General features: G+C 35.5%; 1 protein-coding gene across 3 annotated transcripts in view; it reads right to left on the reverse strand.

Annotated features, from left to right (window-relative positions):
- NAA35 (N-alpha-acetyltransferase 35, NatC auxiliary subunit) overlaps window positions 1–15263 on the reverse strand; it is a 96406-nt gene that overhangs the window by 78309 nt on the left and 2834 nt on the right. For all 3 annotated transcript variants that reach the window (XM_007456110.1, XM_007456111.1, XM_007456112.1), the window contains exons 3-6: window positions 11249–11282; window positions 5795–5909; window positions 4647–4721; window positions 2180–2347 (exon numbers count right to left, since the gene is read on the reverse strand). In XM_007456110.1, coding sequence (XP_007456172.1) covers window positions 2180–2347; window positions 4647–4721; window positions 5795–5909; window positions 11249–11282 — 392 coding nt within the window. The remainder of the gene's footprint in view (window positions 1–2179; window positions 2348–4646; window positions 4722–5794; window positions 5910–11248; window positions 11283–15263) is intronic.

Raw genomic sequence — 15263 nt, forward strand, 5'->3', positions numbered from 1 at the left:
ACATTACTGAGTCAACTGATAGAAATGGAACATGGGTAATGGATTGGTATTATAGATTTATTGAGGTTGAGAACTGTGCTGTAGTTGTGTATGAGAGTGCCGTTTTCCTTACAAGGTGCATACTGATGTGTCTCAGGGAAGATCATAATGTACACAACTTACTCTGCAATGATTCAGGAAAAAAATACATATATACATACATGCATGAAAGAAAAACTGAAAAAACAAATGAGATACTAGGTTAATAGCAGGTGAATCTGGGTGTTCTTTGTGCAGTTACTGTAACTGCTATTATTTGGAAAATATTTCCAAATAAACTTTTTTTTTAAAGATTAAAAAGAGGGAAACAATGACTATTCATATCCTACACACACACACACACACACACACACACACACACACACACACACACACACACACAATGTGAGTGCCTGTTACGGGTAGAACATGGTATCTCACAGTTTTAATTTGCATTTCTAAAGTGAGGTTAAGCATCTTATGTTTAATGGCCATTTTATTTCCATAAACTGTCTTCCGGTTTTTAAATAACTTTTTACACCTGAAATATTTTTTCTATCTACAATTTACTTTGATGTTGTTATAAACTGAATGTTTTTGTCCCCCCACACTCCCAAATTCATATGTGAAATTCTAACGCCCAATGTGATAGTATTTGGAGGTGAGACCTTTGGGAGGAACCCACAGAGTTGTTTAACAAAAAGTCGCAAGGCTTAAAAAAAAATAAAAAAGAGGGGGAACCTATAGACGGAGACAAGACATATCAATCAACTGCAATAAACAGACTGAATGTGTCCCATCAAATTTTGTATGTTGAAACCTAACCTTCAATGTGATGGTACTGGGAGATGGAGCCTTTAGGAGGTGATCAGGTCATGAGGCTGGGGCCCTCATACATGGGATTAGTGTCCTTATAAAAGAGACTCCAGAGAGCTCCCCACCCCTCCTTCTGCCATGTGAGGCCACAGTGCAAAGATGAACCAGGAATCAGGCCCTCACCAGGCACCAAATCTGCTGTTGCCTTGATCTTACACTTCTTAGCTTCCAGACTATGGAAAATAAATTATTGTTTATAAGCTACCCAGTCTAAGGTATGCTGTTATGGCAGCCTAAATGGACTAAGGCAGATGTAAAATGCTGATGAAGTAATTTTCAAGGGTACTAACTCATTGTTCCAGTACTATTTGGTTAAAAAATCCTTTTTCTGTCCCACTGATTTTTTATGTCTTTTTGGGTATACTTTGAGAATGTACTTAAAATAATTTGTATGACTCTTCTCACTTTTTAACTCAAACTAATCTTTTAAAAAATTCCATCCAAATGGATAAGACTTTCCATAATGACATCCATATCAATTCAAATATGTAGCTAAATAACCAATGAGTGTATAAGAAGTACACAGTATTTCAAAAACAACTCATAAGCCACACATTCAAATGTGAAAATCACATTAGGCATATATTTCATTATTCTCATATACATAATATAAATTTAGAAAAGCTTTACACTGAACCATTGCTGAAGCCTAAGATATTTATTCTGTATCAGTAACAGTGTGAAAAAAAAAAAAGTTTCAACAAGGGAAAGAATTAAACAAAAATAATTACTTATCGATAGTTTCAAATGCTATCACATCCCCCCTTAAAATACCAGTATCTGAAATCTTTTTTTTATGATAAGGAGAAAAAAATCTTTCTATGTCTAAAATGCACAACACTTCCTCAGGCTGAGGTACTTATAACTAAGTGGAAGAAAACATTTATATTTTAAATTATTCTTCATAACTTTGTTTTCCTTAGCTCCCTCTTATCCAAAGACTGAGATTAACTTCTGTGTTATTAGAGACCTGAGGGATGAGGCTATCTCTTCTATTTTCTTTGTGAATCCCCACAAAATCCAAAATAAAGTACGTCTGTACATAACGGATATTCAATGAATGGTACTGACAAAAGGAACACACATTAAGATGAAGGTCCTTTCTGGGAGAAAACTGGATTGTTTTAGCCAATATATTTGTAAACATCAACAGCATATTACTTTAAAAAACTATTTTTAACTATAAATGTTGACAAAAAAATACGTATCACACAATCATTTAAATACTTCACAGTGAATAAGGTAGTCAATGAGCTTCAGGAATTCTTGTATTACAAAACCTTACCTCTTCAAAAACAGCAGCTTTATTTACTTTTTCCCTTGCAATGTCACAGATTTTCAAGATACCCAGAGCAAAAGCTTTCATGGCAGGATCTTCTATAAAGTCTGGATTATGAATGTAAAGGCACGTAAATACTGTCTGTGCCAAGGAATGGCCTTCTAACCATGTTATCTATAAAGAAATAAAACAATACACATGTTTAAGGTGATACAGAGTCTGAAAAGTCTGATCCAACAGTCAGTCAAAGGCCAGAGTGCCCCAGGCCCAAATAAATATGATTAATCACAAGATTTAAAAGATGATGAAAAGGAAGGTCAGAAAAGACAAAGTACAGTTAGAATTCACTTTCATTAACTAAAGTCTTTAAAGAATTAAAAACATGACTACCTTAAAGTAATAGATATGGGAAGCATTCTTTTATATAATTATTTGCAAATATTCGGAGATTAATGAAATTACAGGGCCTTCTTACATCACATCCAAAAGCTATCAGTTCTACAAAGTAGTCAATAAAAACCTATGAAATTAAGGAATTCACAACTTTATAGCTAACCCGGTTCTTAGCCACTCATTCAACTCTTCTTTTTCATCCCAACTATTACTAACCCAGTCAAGTGCATCACATCTCACCTAGATTACTACAAGAAACTATGCAACTGTTTCCCTGCCTCCCACCTCTACTTCAGTACCCCCACTCAGAGGGATCTTTCTAAAACACAAAAATAATCAGTCAACACTATTTTGAGTGACTACAATGAGCCAAGTACCATGTGCTAGAAGCTAGAAGAACAGCAGCCAAAACTGAGTAATCATGACATCTAAGTACTATGCTAGGTATTTTCATATATCTTATCTCATTTTTTCCTAACACTTTGAGGAAGGCAGTATTTTTCTCATCTTACATATAAAGAAATAGTCAGAGAGTGTAAATAATTTGTCCAAGTTTATTTAGTTATAACTTACACTAAGTCCAAGAATTCTGCAATAGAGCAAAAAAAAAATGCTACATTACAAAATGAGAAAAGCACATGAAAACTGCTCTAATTAAGATGTGTATTTTGCGTTACTAGTGTGCAGAAGACTTTCCAGACTGAAAACCATCTGCCTATTACAGTTCAAACTTAGACACAGCCCCGAGTCTCACAGAATTGTTCCTCAACTTTGACAAAAATTCTCCTCCTTGCCTCCTTTTATCCTATTCCACTAGGACAGTAAATGGCTAAAGAGTAATAAAAACATCTCTGAGAGAAACAGACAGCTTTGGAGGAAGAAGAATCAGGATAAGGATTCTGGTTATGCCCCCTACTAGCAAAGTAACCCTAGGCAAATAGATAAGAGTGATACCAGATAGCTCACAGAGCTGATGTAAGACCTAAGTGAGGGACTTCCCTGGTGGTGCAGTGGTTAAGAATCCGCCTGCCAGGGCAGGGGACACAGGTTCAAGCCCTGGTCCGGGAAGATCCCACATGCTGCGGAGCAACTAAGCCCATGCGTCACAACTACTGAGCCTGCCCTCTAGAGCCCGGGAGCCACAACTACTGAGCCTGCCCTCTAGAGCCTGCGAGCCACAACTACTGAGCACACATGCCACGACTACTGACGCCCACATGCCTAGAGCCCGTGCTCCGCAACAAGAGAAGCCACCACGATGAGAAGACCACGCACTGCAATGAAGAATAGCCCCCGCTCGCCATAACTAGAGAAAGCCCACACGCAGTAACAAAGACCCAATGCAGCCAAAAATAAATAAATTAAATTTATTTATTCGCAGTAACGAAGACCTAAGTGAAAAATACACACAAAAAATACATAACAGAAGTACTTCATATACACTGGCAATCAATGAGTATTTTACTAGATGCACAAATGAAGAAATTTTATATTATTTCTAAGGACAATGATTTAATATCAAGTTTAAAAAAGAAAGGGACAGTCAGAAAGAAGGGGGCAGAAAGAAGGGCTGTACAAATGAGAATTTTCCCACAATTAAACCACATGATCCAGGGAAGACAATCTATTCAGCATATATATATAAATCACTAAAAAATTTTCTTCATAGTAGAAAATGGTCAGTTTACTTCAATATATTTTAGATTAGGAAAAAAACTTATCCAAAGCAAATCCAAAATTCTCTTTGGTTTAATTTCATGCTTATTAATGGAACCTCCCAATTTCAGATTTGTTTCCCTGGGTAGCTTGAGAATAAAAAAGGTACTTTGGATAATGCCTGTATATTATTATCTTCCTTGGAAAGAAAATATCCTTCCAGAAAATGAGAACCTAAAACCACCCAGATGAAAAGATAAAATGCTGTTTCCTACAGCATAACTTGGCCTGCTAATCTTATGTACATCTTACTAGGCCAAGCATTACATATATTTCATATTCAATATTGTTGTATACACTTTCAAACTGAAATTCAAGTAAGTCACAGTTTTTAAATTAACCAACATGTTATCTTAACTCTTACCAAACAGCAAAAACATGTATCCATTATCCCTATCAATTCAGGCAAGGTGAGGTCTTTAATTTTAATGGTGTCATCCTAAAAAGAAGGGGAAATATGACATATAAGTTTTTAAAATATGTATGGCTACTATGTACAGTAAATATTTTAAAGTATCAATTCTAAGGAAACTATCTCATCACCTGATAAAACTAAGGTGCCAAATTAACTCTGTATTCTTAAAAATAATGTATCTTAATGGGTCTTCAATATGAAAAATCAAAGCCTCTCAAATTTGAAACAGAATAAAGGCCTTTATAAAAAAATAGAGTTAGGGCTTCCCTGGTGGCTCAGTGGTTGAGAGTCTGCCTGCTGATGCAGGGAACACAGGTTCGTGCCCTGGTCCGGGAAGATCTCACATGCTGCGGAGCGGCTGGGCCTGTAAGCCATGGCCGCTGGGCCTGCGCGTCTGGAGCCTGTGCTCCTCAACGGGAGAGGCCACAACAGTGAGAGGCCCGCATATCGCCAGAAAGAAAAAAAAAAAAATAGAGTCAAACCAACAAGCATTTTAAAAGCACAGTTCAAATTAGTTTTAAACATTAATAAGTATGAAGCATTTTAATAAATTGAAACTACTCACAAAGAAAATAAAACTACTTACAAAGAAAAAAAAATGTTTTAAATATTTCCCTTAAACTAATTAACTATACTACTCATATTTTTTTTTAACACTATCCACTTACTTAGCAAATCTTTCTTCACAAAATATGCAAAAATTAAACTCTGAGGCGACTATGAATGAACTTCTAAATCAATTCTCATTGAGTTAAACATCTAGTTCACTACCACAAGCATTTTACTTAATATATTAATACATAAAATTTAATCCCTAAGCCAATTACCCAGGTATGTGAATACATACTCAAACGCTTTCAAAAATTAACTTAAAAAGTGCGCACAGACACAAATTTAGAGCAAGCTTTTAATGGAGACCTTAAACAATAAAAATTTCAATGGAAAGAGAAAGATAACCAACGCTTGTTTACATACCTGAGACATTTAAGAAAATTACACTTTAACATACTAAGTTTGATTTCCGTTATTAATCAAAATGTTTTAACATATGAATAACAAACAATAAAAGAAAACACAAACGGCACAATGGTGACTACCTTGATAGCTTGTTCAAAATTGAGAACTTTTCGATTAACTTGGTTTCCAATCATGCCAGCATCCATCTTGGGATCCATCATTTCAATGGCAGACATAGCTTCAAAAAGACCAAATCTGCAAATAAAAAAATTGACTCTACAGATTGTTTATGAACTAATAAGCTTACCCAGATTCCCACAATGGTACAAAAATTATTACAGTACTTTAAATAACTACCCTATTTTATGTATTTGGTCTTTCCAACTTGCTATCACTTCTACTTCAATTAGATAATCTTCCTTTAACATAAAAATTCTTCCATGTACTTGTCACTCAAATTATTTTACATGTACTATGAGGCAAGAAAAGAATTAAAACCGAAGTTGTTTTAGTTCTTCCTTCAAAAAGTTAGAAGTTTTTGAAAAAAAGGAGATCAACTGATCTACAATGGATTTCATTTTGCCTTCTTTAAATAATTTTCTCAAACTATTTAACACTTAGAAAGTTATGTTTGGAATAATCATTATCAAGTGTAACTTTTAGATTTTTTTCATTTTCTTTACATCTTGAAAGTCTAAAAACCTGGCACGTTACCATCTATAATGCCCAAAGTTTTGGCAATTACATAAGAAAAAAATTAAATCCAGAAATTTTGATAGTCTGGTGTTTGTGGCTTATTAGCCACAGAAGCAGATAGCTGTGATAGTGTGGACTGATTACTTAGTATATCTTTGAGATATGAGAAAAGAAAAACCTAAAAGAAAGTGACTGTCCATCAAGCTACTGACTTCCTATTTTGCTTAGTCTAAGCCATTAGATTACAAGGAAAATAAAGACACCTACCTTATTACATTAAATCATTTCTCTCAGAAAAGCAGCAGCAGTAAGACATCAAGAAAAATAAACAAATCGGACCTAATCAAACTTAGAAGCTTTTGCACAGCAAAAGAAACCATAAACAAAATGAAAAGACAACCTACAGAATGGGAGAAAATATTTGTAAATGATGCAACCAACAAGGGCTTAATTTCCAAAATACATAAACAGCTCATATAACTCAACAACAACAACAAAAACCAACCCAATTGAAAAATGGGCAGAAGACCTACACAGACGTTTCTCCAAAGAAGAAATACAAATGGCCAGCAGGCACATGAAAAGATGCTCAACATCTCTAATTAAAGAAATGCAAATCAAAACCACAATGAGGTGCCACCTCACACTGCTCAGAATGCCCATCATTAAAAACTCTACAAATAACAAATGCCAGAGGCAATGTGGAGAGAACGGAACCCTCCTGCACTGTTGGTGGGAATGTAAGTTGGTACAGCCACTATGGAAAAGAGTATGGAGGTTCCTGAGAAAACTAAAAATAGAATTACCACATGATCCAGCAATCCCACTCCTGGGCATACACAGACAAAACTTTAATTCAGAAAGATACACGTACCCCTATGTTCACAGCAGCACTATTACACAACAGCCAAGACATGGAAACAGCCTAAAAGTCCACTGACAGATGAATGGATAAAGAAGGTGTGGTACATAAATAAAATGGAATACTACTCATCCATAAAAAAGAATGAAATAATGCCACTCGCAGCAACATGGACGGACCTAGACATTACCATACTAAGTGAAGTCAGACAGAAAAAGACAAAAACTGTATGATATCACTTATATGTGGAATCTAAAATATGACACAAATGAACCTATCTACAAAACATAAACAGACTCATGGACATAGAGAACACACTTGTGGTTGTCAAGGGGGAGGGGGTTGGGGGAAGGATACAGTGGGAGGTTGGGGTTAGCAGATGTAAACTATTATATAGAGAATGGATAAACAACAAGGTCCTACTGTATAGCACAGAGAACTATATTCGATGTCCTATGATGAACCATAATGGAAAAGGAGACATAAAAAATATATATATATGTATAACAATCATTTTGCTGTACAGCAGAAATTAACATGACATTGTAAATCAACTATAATTCAATTAAAAAAAAAAAGAAGAGCTTTAAGGAGACACTCTCTGAAATCCATCAAACCTCTTAATGCTTCAATTTAAGATACTCTGACAATATAAGCATACTGAAGAAAACTCTCATCTATAAATCTGATGCAATGTTGCGAATCAAAACCCAAATGGTATTTTTCAATGAGCTTGTCAAGCCAAAAGAGAAAATATGCAAAAATGTAAAAGAACCTTTGCAATAAAAGAACAGGGATTCACCAAATATCAAAGACACTATAAACCTGTAATAATTAAAAGCATTCTAGCATACACAGATGAAGAAAAAACAATCCAAAGCCATGTTTTTGTAGGAAGTACATATGATAAAGGTGGAATTTCAAATTAGTGGAAAAACAGTGTATTAGTCAATAAATCCTATTAAGACAAATGGCTAACCATCCTGAAAAAGTGAAATCTTTGATTTATGCAATTTAATAAAACAAACCCCAGGCAGATCTAAGTTCTAAACCTAAAATAAGCAAACAAACAAAAACTCTTTTAATAATTTACAAAGCTACAAAGAAAAAAGTTGATAACTCCAACTGTGTAAAATATTAAAAATTTATATGTAGCAATAAACCAGTCAGTTAAAACACTGACAATTATCTAGGGGAAATATTTTTAATATAGGTAATTTTGAAAAAGTTAATATCCAGAATATATAACTAACTCATACAAATAGGAAAAGGCAAATAATCCAAAGAAAAGTAGGCAAAGGACATGAAAGGATAATTAACAGAAGAGAAAATATAAACTATTAATAAAAAAGTAAAAAGCTATTCAAATTCTAGTGTAATCAAGTAATGCAAAACAAAATGATGCTGGTTTCTGGCGGGGGTGGGGGGGAGTAAGGAAACTTTTTTTTTTTTAATTTGTACTCTCATATGCTGTTGGTGTTAGTGTAAATTGATAAAGACTTTTGTGAGGGAAAAAATTTGGCTGAATCCATTAAAATCCAGTCATTTGATTTCTAGGCTTCTAAAAATCATTTGCACATGTATAAAGAGGCTTGTATAAATTAAATGTTTTCAATTTTCCCACGTTACCAAAAAATGTTGCAATCTGAATGTCCATCAATAGGGATACCACAGAACAAATTATGGTACAGTCGTTTTATAAAATAAAAAGCAGCAGTTAAAATGAACAAGGTGGAGTTAACATGGAAAGATCTCCAAGATATACTGAAAGTGTGGGGTGGGGAATTTGCAGAATACACACAGTCGATCCTCACTATCCACAGGGGGTTAGCTCCAGGAGCCTCCACAGATGCTCAAGTCCCTTACATAAAGAATGGCAAAGCTGAATACTGTACTATATATCCCCACTTACAGTTAACTAGTTTTACAGATTTCATTCACGTATATAAGAATATATATTTTTATAGGTCCAGGACATATAACAATCTGATGACTTATTAACAATGACTAATTCCAGGCAAAGAACAGAGATTGTGTTGGAGAGATGGTGTCATGAGAAGTTCTGTTTCATCTCTAATGTTTAAATTTGTTAAAAACAAAGTATCCGTTTATTACTTATATGAAAACAACTAAAGAAAAGTTGTTAATGGCACAATTAAAACCCTAGATCAATAAAGTCTACCATATGACCCAGCAATCCCACTACTCGGCATATACTCTGAGAAAACCATTCAAAAGGACACATGTACCCCAATGTTCACTGCAGCACTATTTACAATAGCCAGGACGTGGAAACAACCTAAATGTCCAACAACAGACGAATGGATAAAGAAGATGTGGTACATATATACAATGGAATATTACTCAGTCATAAAAAGGAATGAATTTGGGTCATTTGTAGAGATGTGGATGGACCTAGAGTCTGTCATACAGAGTGAAGTAAGGCAGAAAGAGAAAAACAAATATTGTATATTAATGCATATATGTGGAATCTAGAAAAATGGTACAGATGAACCTATTTGCAAGGCAGGAACAGAGACACAGATGTACAGAACGGACACGTGGACACAGGTGGCAGGGAAGAGAAGGGTGGGACAAATTGGGAGATTAGGATTGACATATATACACTACAATGCATAAAATAGCCAGCAGGAACATGCTATAAAGCACAGGAAGCTCAGCTCGGTACTCTGTGATGACCTAGAAAGGTGGGGTGGGGGGTGGGAGGGAGGCTCAAGAGGGAGGGGATATAAGTATACATATAGCTGATTCATTGTACTTCACTGTACAGCAGACACTAACAATGTAAAGCAGTTATACTCCAATAAAAAATTTTTTTAAAAATAAGGTATTTGCTTTATTAGTAAAATTGCTACAGAAACCAGAGTAGCTATTCCACACATTCAACAAATACTGAGTGCCTGCTTATGTGCCAGGCACTGTTCTAGGCACTTGAGATACATGAGCGAGCAAAACAAATTTGCCTGTCTCATGGGGCTTACGTTCTAGTGGAAGGAAACAAACAATAAAGATAAGTAAATGACATAGAAGGCTGGAAGACCGTACATGCTAGGGGGAAAAGAAATGACAGTTAAAGAAAATATGGATTAAAAGGATACAAATTTAATAGATGGCCAGGGTAGGCTGCTGGCAATCATGATCCCTGGGCTCAGGGTCTAAAACCTTGGGGAAATGAAGAGGGCTATGTCCCTCTAGCGGCCCTCTCTCAAATGTTATTCCACAGTCAGGAGCCACATTCTTTCCTGCATTAGCTTATGGTTTGATTTCATTATATCCTTCCTATCACTGCCTGTGACATCAAAATGATGACCTACAGTGGTTCTCAAAGTGTGGTCCCTAGATCAGCAGCATCAATCTCACCTGAGAACTTGAGAAATGCAACTTCTGTGATCCCACACTAGACCTACTAAATAAGGAACTCTGGGGTTGGGTTCCAGAAATCTGTGTTTTAAAACCGTTCTGATGATTCTGATGTTACTAAAGTCTGAAAAGAACTAAATTTCAAGTTTCTACTTCCCCTAACAAACGTCCAATCTTGTCTACTTACTAATTTAAAATTTCATACTCCCAACCTTGAAAATTGAGTCTGGCCACAGCAGTATGGGAACTGAGGCTATCTATGGGAATATAAATATAATCAAGAATTTCCTTTCATTTACCTTTCTAGGGATTCTCAATCTACTTTCATCTAGACATTTAATCACCTACCTCTGGTCATCAACCAGCATATCACATACGACATGCAACCAATACCTTTTCTCAAGAAATTCCACATCCTGTATATCTACCCTCAAGGAATGACCATAAGTCACAGTTTCACTAGGTACAACCACTTCCTATCATGACTAAGGTCAGCTGCCCCAAAACAGCTGACCAAGTTTAAAAATATATAATCAGTGTTATTCTTACAGCTTTGAAATGTAAAATTACTCAGATTTCAAGGAATACTATTGCACAGGAGACAAAATAGATGGAAATATTACACTACACTATTTCAAAGGACACAAATACTTACAGCTTATCATGAAGCAGTTCTCCCAACTTTAATTCTAAAAGAAACAAAGAGAAAAATCTTTTGAATAATACCATATTTATATTTAACTGTTAATTCTAAGAAAAAAAATGAAACAAAATATTAGCACCTGAAAAATGTGCTTGCAGTCCTTTAAACTTCATTTTCTAAGAAATGGTCATATTATTTTTACTCAATTACTAATATAATGTCTTCTACACGGTGAATATTTAAACACTAACTATAAATTGAACTTCTGAGAACTAAGAAGTGACCCATCACAGGCTACAATAATACAACCAGAATTATCAGCCCCATTTTAAAAAAACCACTAATACATTTCTCCCTAAGTAAACTTTTTCACAGAACTGTATGCTATTTCTCAAGTTGTTTTTTTTTTTTTTTTTTTTTTTTTTTTGGGGTACGCGGGCCTCACTGTCGTGGCCTCTCCCATTGCGGAGCTCAGGCTCCTGACGCGCAAGCTCAGCGGCCAGGGCTCACAGACCTAGCCGCTCCGCGGCATGTGGGATCTTCCCAAACCAGGGCACAAACCCGTGTCCCCTGCATCGGCAGGCTGACTCTCAACCACTGCGCCACCAGGGAAGCCCTCTCAAGTTGTTTTTAAACTACTTGGCATCATAATCTAATCTCCTTTTGTCCCAGGAACAGTGTTCAAACTATTTTTTTACTACATTTTATTTAAATAATGTAGAAAACACTTGCATAAACAGCTGATCAAAAGAGTGTTAATCCTCCATAAAGCAGCAGTTCTCAACCCTGGCTGCATATCAGTTATCAATTGGGGAGCTTTTGAAAACACCAATGTCCAATCAGCACCCCAAACCAATCAAATTCTAGGAGTGGGACCCATAGAGTGGTTTTAAAGTACTCCAGATGATTTCAATGTGCAAGTAAAGTAGCTTAAATGTTGACGGTCAACTCCTGTGGAAGACATAAAGAAGCAGTTCTCAGAATATTACTAATCTCCCTAGCTAATAAGTTAAATGACATTCATTTTTAAAGTTCCATGTACTAAAACAGATAAATCAATGAGAAACATTTATCAAAATACTGTAATGAAGCATAATAGAACATACAGTGGTTCTCAAAGATGGTTTGAGAACCCAGGAGCCTGTGATGTTAAAGTCATTTTGTTATAATACTAAAATACTAAAATAATACTAATACATTTTGTAAATAATACTTTTTTCATTTTGTTGACATTTACAATGATGATGCAAAAGCAATGGTGTAAAGAGGAAAAGGGCAAAACTCTCTATCTTCAGCACAAATCAAGACAGTGGCCCCAAGCTAAACAGTGTATTCTTCACTTCCATGCACTTTCACTTAAGAAGTCCTTGATGGAACAGTAAAAATTATTCATCTCAGGGCCAGAACCAGAGTGCAAGTAAGGCATGTAGGGTGCCAAATTTAAGAAGGCACTTTCAAGTAGTGCCTTCTTAAATTTTGTACCCTAATTGCCTCACTCACTTCATCCTAGGGCTGGTCCTGATATACCTAATTAAATTTCAATCTTTGAATACATCTTTTTAATATTCTATTTGACAAATGGGAAGTATACATAAACACTTCCTCTGCTTACCAGGAAAAGCTCTTGCACAACTATCATGAAACGCCACTTTTACTTGAAAGAACAGTGACAAATTATAGTTATTCAGACTTGACAATATGGCATTTTCTTGAAAATAAATGAGTTTGTCACTTTAGGAAAATAACTGACAAGGTTTATTGCCAGTGATAAAATTTGAGCTTTCAAGAAAAAATCAGAATTTTGGAAAGCATGTATCTGCCACTGTGAACTTGACAATGTCCCAATACTTAAAAAGGCTTTCCTGAGGATACTGTGGTGATATTAACAAATGTGCTTTTTAATACTGTATAATGAAGTGTGTCAACACTTGGAAAATGTGCTTAACTCACTAAACCAATATTTTGCAAATAGCAATGCATGTTACAAAATTAGGCATGGATAAAAGATCCATTCAATGTTCTAGACAGACCAATATACTTTATGTAACACAGCATGTAAGGTCCACTGATATGCTTTCAGATTCCACACTGCAATCTTAATCTTTAAGAAATTACCACCTGCCAAGTTTTGGTATAGTAGCAAAGAATATCCACAATTACCTGAAAAGGTTCCACCACCTTTTAACTACATATTTGATGAGGCCTGATATACTTCCTACACTTCTACCAAAACGACATGTGGCAACAGACTGAACACAGACAGAAGCAGATAGGGAATTCAGGTGTCCTCTATTATGCCGACATCAAAGAGATTTTCAAAAGTATAAAACAATGCCACTCTTCAAAGTTGTTCTTTGTTTTGGAAAATACATTTTTCATTTAAAAAATGTTACGTTGACATGCAATGGGTTTATTACCATTTTCAAATGAACAAGTATTTTTAAAATTTGTTTTAAATTCTAATACCGTAAATATCAATATACATATAATACACATACTTTTTAAAAGCATAAGAGGGTATTTTTAAGAGTATAATGAGGTTCTGATATCAAAAAATTGAGAACTGCTGTAATAATTTACCATATACTTAGGGTAGATTTGGGTACCAAATAGCTTCACTGAACACTCCACAGACCTAGAAGCAAGTCGATCACTCTGAGCCCTGATTTTATCATCTGTAAAATGAAGGTCTGTACTAGATGATTCTGTTACAGTTCCTTAGGACATCCGCCCTTTTGCCTTGGAAATGGACAATGAACTATAACTTGTAGCTGGAGATTGGGTTTGCAGCAGTGCTAAGCACTTGAAGCATATGATCATTCCCCCTGAAGAAAAGTAATCTAACGGGATGAGAAAAACATGTAACTATTTGACAACACAAATACATTTTACCCTCTTTTAAATGAGAAGATAATTTGAAAACTGGTGTTACAGATCTTTGAATATATTTCTACACATAACATTGTAAACCATGGTTAAGTTCACTGCTAGGGTCGCTATGAAGACCCTACTGAATCTATGATATAGCTGGAATCCAGTACCGTTGTACAGTGATAATTAAACAGATGAATTAACGTTTACCCCTGGGTAAAGGTGGCCAACTGAACACATGCAACAACATTTAACTCCCTCCTGAAATCTCATTTAAACAATTAAAGGAAAAAAAAAATTTTTTTTTTAAAGAAAGCTAAAGGAAGAGGAAAAATTGGTGCAGAAATAATACAACAAAATTAGGGAAACTTGGAAACAGAAAGACAAGTCGTTTCCTAGCAAGCCCAAGAAGAATAAAACCAGCAGCGGAGAAAGCCAAAACCAACCTGATTTACCACTTACCTCTGAAAGTGAGGATATAAAAATGGGCTAAAATATAGAGAACTAAGCCATCAGACAGCCCAGAGCCCTGCCCTAATTTACAGAACAAGATAACTACCCCTCCCTCACCCTGGATAATACTGAAGGCTTTCTTTGAAAAGGGCAAACCAACAAATCTCCAGGGACAGAAGGTTATTTGAAGGGTAGGATTCAGTACTGGAAAGAGGGGGCATTAAGTGAATATGTAAAAATTCCAGACCTCTTCCCCCACTTAACTGTTAAATCACAGGCAGACAGTCAAATCTTCAACCTCAAGCAGGAGATTAGATGAATTTTTCTCTACAGAATATAATCTTTCCAAGAGGAAGGAGCTAAATAACTGACACCAGAGGTTCTCCAACACAAAAGCCAAGTCCGATCACCTGATACTGGCGTTCATAGCAGAGGAATCCTGCTCAAAAATTTGGAGCTTCCAGCTGGCTTTTTGGCAGCCTCCCCCCACCTTCAACAGGCAACAAAGGATTCTTAGATATCCGAAGTAATCCCCTAACACGAAAGATAGAAACCAAAGAAAACAAACTAAAAAAGGCAAGTTGGAGGAAAGACACTAAGTTGGGAAACAAAATTTCAAAACAACTATTATTATTCTTATAAAAAATAGTGCAACCCTGAAACAAAAACACTCTACTTTTATTAAAAAAAGAAACATTCAGCA

This window comes from Lipotes vexillifer, unplaced genomic scaffold (genome assembly GCF_000442215.2).
Source record: "Lipotes vexillifer unplaced genomic scaffold, Lipotes_vexillifer_v1.1 scaffold806, whole genome shotgun sequence".
Taxonomy (NCBI): Eukaryota; Metazoa; Chordata; class Mammalia; order Artiodactyla; family Lipotidae; genus Lipotes; species Lipotes vexillifer.